We start from the raw sequence: 16,029 nt of genomic DNA on the forward strand, positions 1-16,029 counted from the left end.
TCCTCGCCTTGCATACACTGGGATCCCATGTGGGCACCAGTTTGTGTCCCGGCGGCCCCGTTTTTCATCCAGTTCCCTGCTTGTGGCCTGGGAAAACATTCAAGGACCGCCCAGAGCCTTGGGACCCTGCACCTGCGTGGGAGACCAGGAGGAAGCTCCTGGCTTCTGGCTTCGGATCAGTGCAGCTTTGGCTGTTGTGGCCACTTGGGGAATGAATCAGCGGATGGAAGATCTTTCTGTCTCTCCTTCTCTCTATAAATCTTCCCAAGAAAATGAAATAAACCTTTTTTTTTTAAAAAAAAAAAAAAGGGTAAATAACATACAGGAATGCTAGAATTAGAACCAGGCTAATGGGCCTGGCGCAGTGGCCTAGCAGCTAAAATTCTCGTCTTGAACGCACCAGGATCCCATGTGGGCACCATTTCTAATCCCAGCAGCTCCACTTTCCACCCAGCTCCCTGCTTATGGCCTGGGAAAGTAGTCGAGGTGAATCACTGGATGGAAGATCTTCCTCTCTGTCTCTCCTCTTCTTTGTATGTCTGACTTTGCAATAAAAAAAAATAATAAATAAATCTTAAAAAAAAAAAAAAAAGAACCGGGCTAAAACTTCATCAGTTTGGTCTACTGGAAATGACGCAAATAGGGAACAAAATCCTCACTTTGCACTGCCTAAGCAATGAAAATCAGCATGCCTATATTGAGATGAGGTCATTCCTTGTCTCTAGTCTAAGTCACGCACATTAATCTGTGCTGCTATTACTGGTCTACCACTTAACATCTAGGTTTGCTTGCCCACTCTGCATCCAGTCAATAAACCAGATCATAAATACTGACCATTTTCACTAATCTAGTCTCTTTCTGACCTCCAACTTCTTCATGTGATTTTAGTTATTGGAAAAATCTTCTGGTTTACAATTTTTGTTGCTAAGGCAAAAGAAGATGGCCATTTCTGTCCGAAGCACTGGACTGAGATAATCTGTGTCCAGTGTGCCGAAAACAAGCTGCTTTGACTTTCTGTCTCAGTGGCTCAATCTCTGACAATTTCCCTAAGATCTGGAAACACAGAGAGTTTTACTAACATCTCTCTGGCCTATGCTCTGCAGCATTAGGTGTTGGGATTTCCTCAAGGATAATCAACATTACATATCTTCTATAAACTGTTTTTCTTTTAAAATATCAGTTGTGTGTGCGCACACTCACACACACGCCAGCACAGTGGCATAGCACATTAATCTTCCATCTATGGTCTCAGTTTGAGTCCCTGCTGCTTTGCTTCACATTCTAGCTCATAGCCTTGGAAAGCTGCAGAGGATGACTCAAGTCCTTGGGCCCTGACACCCATGTGGGAGACCCTGACTTAGTTCCAGGTTTCCGGCTTTGGGTCAGCTCAGCTTCAACTTCTGTGCCCATTTGGGGAGTAAACCAGAGGATGGAAGATCTCTCTGTCTCTAATTTCTCCCTCTCAAGTTACAGAAATAAATCTTTATAATAATAATAAATATTAGCTGGGGACAATTGTGAGAATGGAAATTGGGTTTCCTGTGAGCACTGGGATGTTGGCTATGTGAAGTTATGTGCCACCCTCCATGGAAACTGCTCTTCCATGGCAGAGTCATATCTGATGAGAACAATTGCCATTGGTTACTAATGTGCAAAGTGACTTCATTTAGAAATGATGACCTGACAAAAGGCCAGTGGAGAGCCTTAACTCCACTGTTTTTCTAAATGGAAAGTGCCATCTCCCTACCTAACACCACTCCAGCTCTTTGGATCCTCCCTCATGTTTCAAGCTTTATCTACTCTCTTTTTCTTCTTTTCTAGGTAAAGGTAGCAATGAAAAAGCAGGAGGTGCATTCTTAGGTCAATTTGTAGGTTAAATGAAACTGGGTAAAATTCTCAGCTCATCTGAATTACTGAACTAGAAGCATTGACATATGAGGTTAGTATTATATTCTCCATGAGTTCACCCTTGTGCTTCAGGAGGCCAAAGAAGAAACATCACTCTTATTTTAAAATGAGGAAATTAAGGCACAGTGAACAAAAGTTACATAAGAACAACAATAACAGCAGTTGAAAACCAAATGATGTTCTGATTTATATTCTTCTGTTTCATACTGATCATAACTGTCAATCAAATCCATTTGCTGACAGCAAACCTAGAGGCAGCTCTGTGGCCTCCCGTTCCAATTCACAGAAACATGGCTGTTGCCCTGGTTTTCTCTCCTTGATCTTTGGGGCCAGTGGCTTAGGAAAAATGAGATGCAAGGAGCCTCCTCACCTTGAGATGATACAGCACAACTCCTGTGCTGAGCACATCATCCTCCAAAGCCAAAAGGTGTGGCAGGCTAGAGTCAATCATGACCCCCGCCCTCCTCCTGTTGATGCCCACACTGTAATGCTCCATGACGGCCTGCCAATCATTCCACTTCTCAGTCCAGTCTTTAGTCAGCTGGTCTATCTGTGGAAGTACAAGAGGCAGTCTTGGACACTTAGCACAGGGAGCAAATTAGAAGTCAGACCTGGCCTTTTTCCCACCAAACAATTAGCCCAAACCCCAGAATAATGATAGGACATCAGACCCACTCCCAAGGGACACAAACTACAACTCACCTTCAATTCATTTTGGAGAACCAGCTCCTTCAGATTTTCATCCTTTTCACTGTCCAGCCAACAGAAGTTCCTCTGCACAGACAGAAATATATGCTGTGACACTTCGTTGGTGTGAACTTCATGTGGGACACCCTTACACTCACAGAGGAAGATGAGGTACAGATAAAGCAGACTTTGTCATTAAAATCAGTCATATTGACACAAGGGAGAAAAATCAAAGGAAATGTTTCTGGAAGACCCCATGTCCCATATCTGCCTGCACACAGAGTTAGGGTCCATTTAGTCAAATGCCCTTTGGACAAGAGATGATGCAACAAGAGGACGCCCACCCTTTCTGAAGCTACACAAAGTATCCCTGCCATTGTCTAGCCCTGTTTTTGCTCCCTGAGTGTCACACTGAACTGACAGAAGCAGGAGGACTTAGACTCTGAAGATGAGAAAAGAGGTTCAGGAGGCTAAGAGAAAGTTCTGATTGCCTGTATACCAGTTCAAAGCTCAGCAACATGGCTTTCAGTCTCTCAATCTCTTCCCTGAGTTCTCGGATGAGCTTTATGTTCGCATCCTGAAATACAGAGAACTTGATCACCACTGACTGATACGCAACACTATATGCAATTAGCTAGGAATAAGCAGATTACTTCTTTAGAATAACTTTCAGAGATGTTCTCAAAATATGGTGTCAGGACCAGCAGTATTAACTTCACCTAAACATTTGATAGGAATGCAAATTCTGACCAGATGCACAAAACCAGCCACTCTTGAAGACCAGAATTCCACTGTATTTTTAACAAACTTTTCAAGTGATACCTACATGCACTGAAGTTTGAGAATCGTTCCCGTGGGGCAATCATTAGGAGGTCAGGCAGGTAACACAAATTTCACCTTATATATAGGCAAAAGGTGCTAATTGTCCTACATTGTTTCTAAGCTGGATACCTGTAATTGCATGGCCTATGGTATAGTGGGGTAAGCCATAGCCTGAAGAGCTAGCATCCATATGGGCACTGTCCTACTTCTGATTCTACTACCTGCTAATGTACCTGGGAAGGCAGCAGAGGATGGCCCAAGTCCTTGGACCCCTGCACCCAACTGAAGATCTACAAGAAGCTCCTGGCTCTGACTGTCCCAGCTCCAGCCACTGCAGCCATTTGGGAACTCAAGCAGCAAATGGATGATTTCTCTTTTTGTGGCTCTGCCTTACTGATCATTCAAAAATTAAAACAGACTATATGTGTCTGGTCACTAGTCACTATCCTGTTTTACAATTTTTCACTAAAATTACAAAAAATTTAAGAAATGCTTAGGATAATCTCTTTATCATTCAGCTTTCAAAATGAATTCCTTATATGCGGAGTCTTAAGAAATTCATGGAAATGCACATTAGGAAAAAATTATGCATGGATTTTAAAATTAAATAAATTTATCTTTTAAAAATTATTTGAAACATTCCAATAGTCCATGTGTCTTAGGACTGAGAAGAATTTTGACACTACATATAAAGGTTTGAAATAATAAATTTAAAAAGTCCTGTTTTCTAGGGGGGAAAAAAGTATCTGAGAAGCAGACAGACCAAAAGGGGCTGAGAGCAGCACAGCTCACAGCTGTTGGTCCACTCCCTAATCAGCAATGGCCAGCACCGAGCCAAGCCAAAGCCAGGAACTAAATCTGTCTCCCTTGTGGGGCCATCACGACTCTCTCTCAGGGTCTAGGTTGATAAGAACCCAGAGCCAGGAGCTAGAACTAAGTATCAAATCCAGATACTCCGATTTCAGGCTCAGTAACCTCAATTCCTAGGGCAAATGACAACTTTTAATTCCATTTTCCATGAATTTTTTGAAGTATATTCATACTCAAAACAGAAACAATCATTAGATCATAAATCTTTATACATAAATAAATAAAACCACAGGCATAAATGAATATCAATTCAAAACAAAAGTAGCCACTACAGAAACTTTTTAATGCCTTTCTTGGGTGTACAAGGGATCTGACTAGAAATTCTCTCAAACTGATACCTAAAATAAATTATTCATAAAAGTTTACTGAAGGAATTCAGCATGGCTATCAGGAAAGGATGGTACTGGAAAAAAGAATATCATTCCCTCACCATTTAAAGAAAAAGTCTGACAAGTTGAAGTGAGCATAAAGCAAAAAAAGTCAACAAAAGAGTTTTCATGTAAACTATAGCAGCCGAGGATTCCTAATGATGGTCTTACCTCATTCACCTGTGGCTTGTTGATGATGTTTTTGGCACTGGATGCATACCTCAGCGTGCTCATGGTTTCACTGTAGCTAGTATGCGCAGGAGACACAGCTGAAACAGAAGAAAATTAGACAAAAAAAAGCCCTTCCAACCTAGCCCTTCATCCCCCTTGCTACTGCCCTAGGAACTGATGAAGTGGTCTCATCAGGACACTCACTGAGGCAGAGTACAGTTCCACAGAGAGCCCGCCCCAGCAGCCCACTTACTGGCGACCATGATGGTTTTGGAGTTGCCTCCCAGGCTGTCCTTCAGCAGCCAGGTCAGCACAGAATCCCGGTATGGGATATAAGACCGCCTCCGCGGGGCCCTCCCTGCACTGGTCCCCCTGCTGCTGGCTACACAGCTGATGCTCTGGCAGCTGCTCAATCCTTGGGAGTTCTGGGCTTAAAAGTTTAAAAGAAAAGTGAAAGAACGAATTATAAAGTAATATATTAAACAATTATTAAAGGACACAGATTTAAGTATCATACTTTCTAATCCCTTCTGTATGTGATAGATGTTTTAAGCAACAAACCTGAATTAGACTTGGGACTCATGACATGCAGCATTTGAGTCACATAATTTTTTAGTTTATCCTCTTTCAGAAATGACAGAATTGGAGTGATGGTCACATGGTGCTCTAAAACTACAATTACAGAAGTTTAATGTCCCAAACTATAAGGTTACCTTACCCAACAGTACCTTGGTTACCATATTTTGGCAAAATGAAAATAGTGAGTTGTTTTCCAAAGTTTCTCTCCCACTTCAATAATCTAACTTATCGGCAGGGTACCTAGGGTGGAGATGACGATTCCCAGAGTCACAAGGGACTTGTTGATGTTGGCTCCTTCAGTAATCCGGTCCTTACAATAACTGGGATCTGCTCTTTCACTGCAACAATGAGAACAAAAGCAATAACAAACAATATGCTACTCTTACAATGCTGTGGAGAAACTAGCCATTACTTGGTACCATGATGTGAGAGTCACATGATAAATCCCTTTTAGTATTCAGCTTCACCAAACAACAATATCGAAAAACTGTGGTGCAGTAGGTTAAACAGCTGGCTATAGCACCAGCATCTCCTACGGACATTACTTAAAGACCCGGCTTCTCTGCTTCCAGTACAGCTAATGTGCTTGGGAAAGCACTGGAAGATGGACCTAATGCTTGGGCCCCTGCCACCCCTGCCACCACCTGGAAGAACTATAAAGAGGTTCCTGGCTTCTGACTTCCTCCAGAGCCAGCCTTGGACATTGAGGTCATTTAGGGAATGAGCCAGCAGATGGAAGATTCTCTCTCCCTCTAACTGTGCCTTTTAATTAATAAATACATTTTAAAAATCACTATCTGTTAATGAACTAGTTCCTCAGGCAATATTAATCAAATAAGTCATTGTATTTCTGGTTTTATTTTGGCTATTAGAGTAAGTACTTTAAAAGTAATGTTCCATGTAAAGAGCAGAAAGTTGTAGTCAAAACTACAATTGATAGACTATTTTACTACAAAACACAGGAACAATGGAGGGGAGATATTATATCTCATGGGTTCTAATATCTTCGTTTTTATTTTCATTTCTTCAAAAAATATTTTTCTTACTAATTTCTTCCGTGAATCACAGGTCATACAGTAGCATCACTTTCCTCAGGAAGGTTTTTGATTTTTGCTTCTTCAGTGACATACTGATCACTCAGCAGCATGTCAATTAACTTCCTGTTGTAAATTTTTTTATTACTGTTCCTGTTGATTTTGATTTATGGCTTTTCATTGAAGGGGAAGTATAGTAACTGTGTAATGGAAACTATCGTAACCAGTTGTGAAGATCCAATGCAGTATGCATACTATTTACAAACCAAAGATGAACTCCCAAAGAAAACTGCTAAATAGGTCTTGACAATTGGATGCGGGACTCTGCCATTGTTCATACATAAAACATAAAGTTACATTTAAATAGCAGGATGGACATTTGACTGCTGGGGAAGGGAAGGAGAATCCCCAGAGCCTATGGAACCACACTGTAAAATAATAATTAAAAAAATGTTTTTGAAAGTAATGTTTCCTTACTATAGTGATATTAGTAATGCTATTTGTTAATTCAGTTCTACTTATCTATGGTATTTTAAATTCACTTACGAATGGCTTTATGTTATGTGTGTTATTACCTGTCAACCAGGTCAAACATTTTTTTTAAATACATGGGAAATATCAAAAGTTCATAGATCTGATTGGCTGTTACAATTGCTTTCAGACAGCACTTATTTCCTCAGGGAAAACTGTGCCATATTAACTGTTTACAAATTCTGAAACAAGAGAATGTGGGGTAAGCACTGTGATGTGGCAGGTAAAGTCTCTGCCTGCAGTGCTGGCATCCCATATGGGTGTCCGCTCCTATCCAGCTCCCTGCTAATGTGCCAGGAAAAGCAGTAGAAGATGGTCCACATGCCTGGACCACTGAATTCCTGTAGGAGACACAAAGGAAGCTCCTGGCTTTGGACGAGCCAAACTCTGACCACTGCAACCATCTGGGGAGTAATCAGTGAAAGAAAGCTCAGTGTCTCACCGCCCCCACCTCGCTCTTTCAAATAAATAAATAAATAAATCTGAAATATATACATACATATATATAAGAAATTTATAAAAGATGCCTTACTGTATCTCATGCTTTGTGTGATTATTCTCACTCCTTTCTATTTTCTAGATATATATTTAACCATAATTTATGTTTTTCACTTTACTTGAGGTAATCTTTTCCTCAAATCCACATTTTAAAAACTTTTAAAAAGTAATTATATAGCTGTATAAAATAAATTATTAGGGGCCAAGTGGCGTGGCCTAGCGGCTAAAGTCCTCGCCCTGAACGCGCCCCAGGATCCCATATGGGCGCCGGTTCTAATTCCGGTAGCTCCACTTCCCATCCAGCTCCCTGCTTGTGGCCTGGGAAAGCAGTTGAGGACGGCCCAAAGCCTTGGGTTCCTGCACCCGCGTGGGAGACCTGGAGGAGGTTCCAGGTTCCTGGTTCCCAGATCAGTGCAGCACCGGCCTTTGCGCTCACTTGGGGAGTGAATCATCGGGTGGAAGATCTTCCTCTCTATCTCTCCTCCTCTCTATATATCCGCCTTTCCAATAAAAATAATAAATCTTTAAAAATAGATAAATAAATTAAATAAATTATTAAATCTAAGAGAAAAGGTGTGTTAACTCACTTATAGTCAAAGAGATTCTTACAGTTGTCCTTACACTGGACTATCTAGGAATTTTATTTTTATTATTATTATTATTATTATTATTATTACTAAGATTTCTTTGAAAGGCAGTAAGAGAGAACTTATCTTCCATTTGCTGGTTTACTTCCAAAAGGTCAGGCAATGGCCAGGGCTGTCCTAGGCCAAAGCCAGAAGCCTGGCTCTATATTTGCAGCTCTCATGTGGTTGTACAAGCCCAAGCAATGGCTTAAGCACTAAGCCGCACTGCTCCTCCTTCAACCACCACAAGATTTTAAGGGGCAGCTAAATTTGAGAACTGATGCATAGTAGCTATTTAGCCCCTTGAAAAACTTAAACTTCTAACCTTACACTCATGTGTTTCTTTTGTAATTTTCTTAGGATGACTAAAATTTGAAAAAGACTAGAACAAGCTTATCTCCTATAAAATGAGCAAGAACAAGATCATTGTCAAGGGAGTATTTCCCCTTGGCTTTGAAATCCTAATTACCTGCCTGCTAGGTCCACAAGGTTGATCTTGCTAGCAATCTCAGAGGGGAGGTTGTTCGCCAGGTTTGCCTAAGGTAGAAAACACATTTAAAGCTTGTCAATTGGAACAAATCATATGTTCTTCCTTGGATACTTTTCTAACCAAGGTGATATTTTAAGTTCCTATTCAATTTACTCATGATATCTCTATTCTAATGCACTGTGATTCAGATGAGTTCTCAATACCTGATAGACATAATCAGAAAGCCTGGACCAGCACGTCCTTAAAATTACTAGCAGGATTTTAAGAATAAGTAGGACAATTCCTGATAAGTATTCTGAGAATAATCTACATGGGAACCAGGAAGTTTAGTGCAATTTACCAGGCAAATTCTATTCCTCCCATACATTAGCTTGCTAGTGCAGGTACTTTGCTTCTGTATATTCTTTACAGCAAAAACACATTTACTGTTTCCTTACCCAATTTAGTGTGGGGATTTTTGTTACTGTTTTGTTTTGTAAAATTTTAATGTTGCCAAGGATGGACATAATTGCCAAGGTGGTACTCTGATACAAGATGCAAGCATTCTGTTATGCCACAACATTCGTCCCTTACTTAGGCTACTTTGCAATGTCACAGTTGTTCAGCCTTAGGGATTCAATTTGTTTTTTAATAAATTAGGGTGGTTAGAAGTTCTCCACTTTTTTTTCTTTCAATCTGGAAATGTTCTGAGTTTATCTTTACTTCTGAAAGACAATTTTGGGGCTGTTGGTGTGGTACAGTAGTTTAAGCCACCACTTGAAGTGTCAGTGCCCAACATCGTAGTACCAGGCTCAAGTCTTGGGCATTCCACTTCTGACTCAGCTTCTGCAGAGGCAGAAGATGACCAGAGTACTTGAGCCCTTGCTACCGAAATGGGAGACTCCGAGGAAGCTTACGGCTTCCGTCTTTGGCTTGGCTCACTCCTGAGATGGTGGCCATCTGAGAAGTAAGCCAGTTCTTTCTGTCTCTTTCCCTCTCTCCGTAACTTTGCCTTTCAAATAAATAAATATATATTTTAAAAATCTAGTTTTGTTGCATATAAAATTCCTTCTTAACAGTTTCATTTTCTTTCAGAATTCTGTCTTCTGTAGCTAACCGTTCCTACTGAGAAATTGGCATTTAATTATGTAACTGTTCTCCTGTATATGATGAGTCTATTTTCTATAGTTCTTTGTCTTCCAACAGCTTAAGTATAATTTGTGTAAATGGAGAGGCCCTTGTTTAATTGGAATCGTTGAGCTTCTTAAATCTATAGATTAATAATTTTCAACAAACTTGGGAACACTCTGGACATTATTTTTCTATTTTTTATATCCTCTTTTGTCTTTCTGGGATTCCCACTACACATATGTTGATGCTGTTTCCACATTTGTGCAGCTCTATTCATTTTTCTTTAATATTTTCATTGTCTCTTTTGCAAACTAGATATTTTCAATGGGTTTGTCTTCCAAGTTAACTAATTCTGCCATCTCAAATATATTAACAGACCCACTAATGATTTTTTCATTTCGGTTACCTTAATCTCAATTCTAGAATTTTTGCTTTAAGACTTCCTTTTTTAAAGATTCTCTCTATGGAGTCACTGTGATCAGGATTTACTTATTTAATTGAAACGCAGAGTTACAGAGAGAGAAAGAGAAAGTGTGAGTGAGAGAGCAATACTCCATGCACTGGTTTGTTACCAAACGCCCACAATGGCCAGGGTTGGGCCAAACTGAAGCCAGGAGCCTGGAGCCTGGAACTCCACCCACGTCTCCCATGTGAATGCAGGGGCACAAACACGTGGTTCATCTTCTGCTACTTTCCCAAGTATATTAGTAGGGAAAGGGATTGGAAGTGGAGCAATGAGGACCTGAACTGGCATCCAGAAGAGATGCTGGTGTAACAGGCAGTAACTTAATTGTCTGTACTACAATGATGGTGCCTTTTTAATTCTTTCAACATGGTTTCTCTGGCTTGTTTTTTTTTTTTTTTTTGGCTTTGTTTTTTTTTTTACATAGATTATCTTCACTGAAGTCTGAGTTTAACCCAATATCTGAGACACTCAAAGTCAATTTTCACATACTTTTTTCCCCTTACAAATGGCTCACACGCTCTCTCATTTGGTTTTGCATGTCTAATAATTTTTGATTGAATAGTAAGACATTTAACAAACATACTATATTAACGCGGGATTCTGATTGTTCCTATTGATTGTGGTAGTGGTTTTCACTGTTCAGTAACATGTGTGGATAAAACTTGGTAAGTCTACATTATCCCACAATATGCAGCTGAAGAAGTCCTTTTACAGTTTTTCTTTAGTTGTTTTCAGTTTTAAGCTTAGCATCCTAGAGGCTGCCCTGTGTTTGCATAGCTTAATGTATAACCAAAGATGAGTCAGAAGGCATAAACACCTTGACCCAGTAAGATTTCCATTCTTTGTTGATGAGTCTATGTGTGGGCAAGGAAACGCATTAGAAATTCAAGCTTTTGAAGTTTATCCGAGCATTCACTAGCCATAGCATCATCTTATGCCTCGTCTCTGCAAGATAGGCACATTCTGATGGGTGCTTTAAGTGGATCGGAACCAGTTAGTCTCTGTACACACATCCCAGTATCCAGGATATGTGCATATCTTGCAAGTCCATTATGATATTATTACATCCCAGAATCCCCTGTTAAACCTGCACATCATCTGCCAGTTTGTGGCTTGCTCAGGCACTGCGTCTCCCTATTCTTCTCTCCATTAAGGTTACTGCTTTAATTGACACCGATTTAAATCAAGTGAAACTCTTCAGTAGTGGCAGCAGCTGAGTTGTTGATTTTTCTATCCTTTCCCTCCTGATGGAAGGAACTCAAAGAGCTGGAGATGCAGGTGCAGATGGCAGCAATTCAAGGCAACTGCCACTGAGCATATTTTCAAAATAAAGGTTTTGCCCACCTTCATAGCTGCTTTGTGGGACAGCATTTGTCAAACTCCTTACTCCATCAAAATGAGAATGAATTTTCTACTTTCTTCTTTTAATGTTAATTTCAACCTTAGTCTTCATTAAAAATGCCCATAATAGATCACACAGAAGTGAAAGTGATTCAAAATTTAAAAAACATAACTAGAATACTGATCATTCTTTTTGCATTGTTTCTACCATTTCTCAAGCAAGCTTAACAGATCTGTGTGCACATCCTCTTGATATATTAGATCATAACAGAACTTGCAAGTAGAAGATAGGAAGGAATTTGAGAAAGTGGTCAAAAGGGACAAGGAGAGGATGAAACCCACCTGTGTGTAGTGGATGGTGAAGATGGCATGGGACCTGCTGCTGGCCTCATGAATGTGCGTAGCTGCTGTGATTCTGAACATAAAGGAAGACAACACAAGAATTGTTTATGAATGCTGTGTCCTCAAGGATCCAAGGCGAACACAAGACATGCTAGCTACAGACTTCATATATGAGAATCATAAAATATTCATATTTGTTCAGGCACAATGAACAGAAAAGTACAAAGAAGGCAAGAGCAGCACCGTAGGAAGTAGTCTCCCACGAAAGCACATTGAAATCACAGTAAATGGGGGCGACACCACGGTGTAATCACCTGGAGAACAGCCCAAGACAGACCCACAAGTGAAGGTAAAGAGCCTTGACGGATTCTCAGAGAAAATCGTGCTTCAACACAGAACATTGATCTCAGAATGCCAGGCCCCTGGGATGAGATCTTAAACCCTATTAATGGCTTATTTAAGCCACAGGGAATTCATGAGTTTCTTTAGAAAGCCATGCCTGTGTCATTGCAAAAGGCAGGAGAGTGTTCCCTTTATCTAAATCTGAATCAATCACCCTTCGATTTAAGATCATCGCACTGACTTCTGTTGTCATTGGAACTGGAGAATTGAAAAACAGGGTCAAAATTCAAAGTCTAGTCATGTAATTTAAGGATAAAAAGGAAAAAGTGAAGCAAGTGCACCTAGGACATTATGATGATACCCCAGGAGAAAAATGTTAAATTTATTTATTTATGTTCAGTTGCTTGGGACTGCTATTAATAGTGTACACAGAAGACTCCAGACCACTTTTTTTTCTTCCAGAAATAAAAAGCTCTCATCACCCCCAGGGATTTGTTAATAACACTGAGTATTTCAGGGTAACTAAAAATATGAGACATTATCATAATCTAAAATGGCATTTAGGAGAATTTAGAGCATATATTAATTCAAGTCCAAAACAGTATTTTGAGGGTTAATCCAAAAAATAATCATAGCTAGGGCCTGACATTTAGTGGCTAAAAGTCCTCGCCGTGAACACACAGGGATCCCATATAGGCACCGGTTCTAATTCCAGATGTAACACTTCCCATCCAGCTCCCTGCTTGTGGCCTGGGAAAGCAGTCGAGGATGGCCCAAAGCCTTGGGACCCTGCACCTGTGTGGGAGACCCAGAAGAGCTCCTGGCTCCTGGGTCTGTATAGGCGCAGCACCGGCCGTTGCGGCCGCTTGGGGAGTGAATCATCAGATGTAAGATATTTCCCTCTGTCTCTCTTCTTCTATCTCTATCTCTATCTATATATCTATATTTGCAATAAAAATAAATGAATCTTTAAGAATACGCATAGCTGGTCTCAGGACAGGGCGTCTCATGCCTGGATTCCAGACGACGGCCACCACGTGCACATGGTGAGCTGTCCCGGGTGGCCAGTGCGCCTTTTGGCGCCAGGCTCCACCTGCTGGCCACACGGCCTGGACCTCTGGGGTTTTGGTTCTTTGAATCGCTGCCTGGGTAGCTCCAGGTTGAACCCACTATTCTTCTAGGACGTGAATCAATCCTAAAGACAGTAACTCTTCCTTTATAGAACTTGTAGTCACTGAACAATGCTGACCTCCAAATACCAGTCCATGCAAAAGTTATGGCTCGGGGCTTGTCCATCAGAATCATATCCTGTTACCTGACATGATAATGGATCAGGAGAAGGGTCACATTAAGCAGGGCCATTACATTAACTAGCACTCGAGAACCATAACTGGGGGTAGATTCTGTGGGGGTTGCATGGGCCAAACCCTGTGGAAATTCTAGCCCCACTGGTTGGCTCAAAAGTTGGGGTGATGATGGACTAAGCTAAGTGTGACCAAGGGGCCTGCCATCAATCACAGGTAAAGGAACCCGCAATAGTCTAGACTGGTCAAGGCAGCAGCACCCAAATGTGCATCCTGAATAGGGTGTGGGGTGGGCTGGGCTACAACATTCACCAGCTCATACAAGGCCAAATGGAAGGCCACACCTCACCAGAAGCTGGCCTAACCCAATGGCATGTATGAGAACTGGGTCTGGGAGTGGATTAGGTGGGGGAACTTGGGAAACTCCCTTGGCAAGTCATAGCTCCCGCTGGTGAACATGTAGTCCAGACCTGGGGGTCGGACAAGCTGGGCAAAGTAGCCCCAACAGCTGGGTAATGTGTCAATTGGTAATGGAACAGGGTGGACCATGCAGGACTGAGCAAACCTTAGCCCACAAGCGAAACTAGAGACCATGATGGAGCGCAGGTCATGCTGAGCTAGGCTCATGTACCTACTGGTCTGCGTGAGCCAGGAACGCTAAGCCACAGTGTCTAAGGCAGAGGTCAAGACAGGTGAGGGGCTGATCTAAGCTGAGTCAGAGCAACCACTGGCAGGCACATCATCTATGGCTGGGAACAGGCCCGGTTGGGGAGCTAAGGGGACAACCCTAGCTGGGTTGAGGTTTCCACCAAGGGGCGCGTGGGCTGAAATGGGGGCTGCATTCTGATCAGGAAACAGTTGTAGTCTCCCTTGGCACAAGTGTGGACTGGGATTGGACGCACCAAGCCAGGTCAGACTCCAACACCATCTGGTGTCCTGGAGGACCAGGGTAGATGTGGGACTAGGCTAGGTCTCAGCCTCTACTGAGCCATGTGAGCTGTATGTTGGTATGGACGAGCCTTGGCTGGGCTGAAACATCCAACAGCAAGGACCAGTTTGGGTTGAAGGCCAGTCAGGAAAAGCCTCTGTTCCTACAAAGACAGGAGGTGAACTGAGTAGGGCTGGCTCATGGACCTACTGGTATGCGCAAAATCTGGCATTGGGAGAGGTTCTGATGGAGGAGCCTGGGCAACTCCTCTGGCAGGACACAGACCCAGCAGGTAAGCGCAAGAAGCATGATAGGAAACAGCCCAGAACAGGCCATGGAAAGTTATCCACTGGCATACACTTGGCATGGGTCGGGGGCAGACCAGGCTGAATCAGTTCACGTCATCCACTGGCAAATCCAAGCACCAAAAAGAACAGTGTGGGTCGAGCCAGGTTCGGCCGCAACAAAAACTAGTGCTCAATACGGAATGCCAAGGTGAGGCGACCCATAGCAGATGTGGCCGCAGGGCCCAACCAGCACACTGAGAACCAGGAATGGAGGGGCAGAGCCAGCAGGGGGAATATCACGGGGGCTCCCCTGCTGCACAGCTACTCCCACTGGAGAGTGTGAGCTGGGATGGGGGCAGACCAGACTAAGCAGGGCTACAACACCTGTGAACCTCATGTGGACTACATCAGGGAAAAGCCAGGTTGGGCTGATTATTCCTACTGGTGCAAACAAAATTAGGGTGGGCGAGAGTTGTTTGGGCTTAGCCACAGCATCAGCTGGCAGAAGCTGGCACTGGGATCTATTTCTGTCAAGTCAAACCACAGAACTACCTGGAGGATGCACAATCCGGGAGTGGGAGAGGCCTGGGAGGGAAATAGTGGGCTCCTCCCTCTTGGGTTACCACTTCCACGGGAGGGCATGAAAACTAGGAAGGGGCTGGGGTGGCTAGACAGACACCCAACAGCATCTGTGTGGGCTGCATAGTGGAACTGGTTAGAGGGAACAAAGCTTTAATACACATTGACATGTACGAGAACCGAATGGGGTGTGGGACAAACTGAACTAGTCTGCTACACATACTGGCAAACCAGGGTAGGGGGCGGGCCTGGTGGGGGTAATTGTGGGTCGCTCCAACTAGGCTGCAGCTCTTACTGGTTTATGCAAGGGCCGAGTATGTGCTGGGCAGAACCATTGATTCCAGTGGAAGTCGGGGCTGAAAACAGAACCAACCCAGCAATTGCAACCACCAGCTAATCGTGGTGATGGACTGTGCTGGGCCCTGTACTTGCTAGTAGATACAAGAATCTGGTTGGAGAATACCTCAGACAAAGTTTCTTTGGAGATTTCCCCAATAGAAATGCCGGACTCAGAACCCTAACCAAGAAAATACAGAAGACAGAACAGGTCAATCAACCATCTCAGCTATATGTAGGCAGCAAAATACGGGGCAAACAGAGACTCTATGATGCACTATGTCAACCAATGGATTCTTCAAAGACCTCATAGTTCTGGGAGTGGCAAGAATGGCAGCAAATCATAACTGGTGAATTATCAAAACCACTTCAGCAAGAACCTCTGAGCATGCCCTACCTGAGCATCCAGG

At 42.6% G+C, this 16,029-nt stretch overlaps 1 protein-coding gene across 2 annotated transcripts in view; it reads right to left on the bottom strand.

Annotated features, from left to right (window-relative positions):
* STARD9 (StAR related lipid transfer domain containing 9) overlaps positions 1-16,029 on the bottom strand; it is a 98,609-nt gene that overhangs the window by 30,681 nt on the left and 51,899 nt on the right. The window contains exons 9-16 of one of the 2 annotated variants that reach the window (XM_058665980.1): positions 11,844-11,916; positions 8,564-8,631; positions 5,646-5,743; positions 5,080-5,256; positions 4,827-4,924; positions 3,095-3,172; positions 2,611-2,682; positions 2,279-2,458 (exon numbers count right to left, since the gene is read on the bottom strand). In XM_058665980.1, the coding sequence (XP_058521963.1) occupies positions 2,279-2,458; positions 2,611-2,682; positions 3,095-3,172; positions 4,827-4,924; positions 5,080-5,256; positions 5,646-5,743; positions 8,564-8,631; positions 11,844-11,916 (844 nt within the window). The remainder of the gene's footprint in view (positions 1-2,278; positions 2,459-2,610; positions 2,683-3,094; positions 3,173-4,826; positions 4,925-5,079; positions 5,257-5,645; positions 5,744-8,563; positions 8,632-11,843; positions 11,917-16,029) is intronic. The other variant, XM_058665981.1, reaches the window with a different exon arrangement.

Source organism: Ochotona princeps, chromosome 6 (genome assembly GCF_030435755.1).
Source record: "Ochotona princeps isolate mOchPri1 chromosome 6, mOchPri1.hap1, whole genome shotgun sequence".
NCBI lineage: Eukaryota > Metazoa > Chordata > Mammalia > Lagomorpha > Ochotonidae > Ochotona > Ochotona princeps.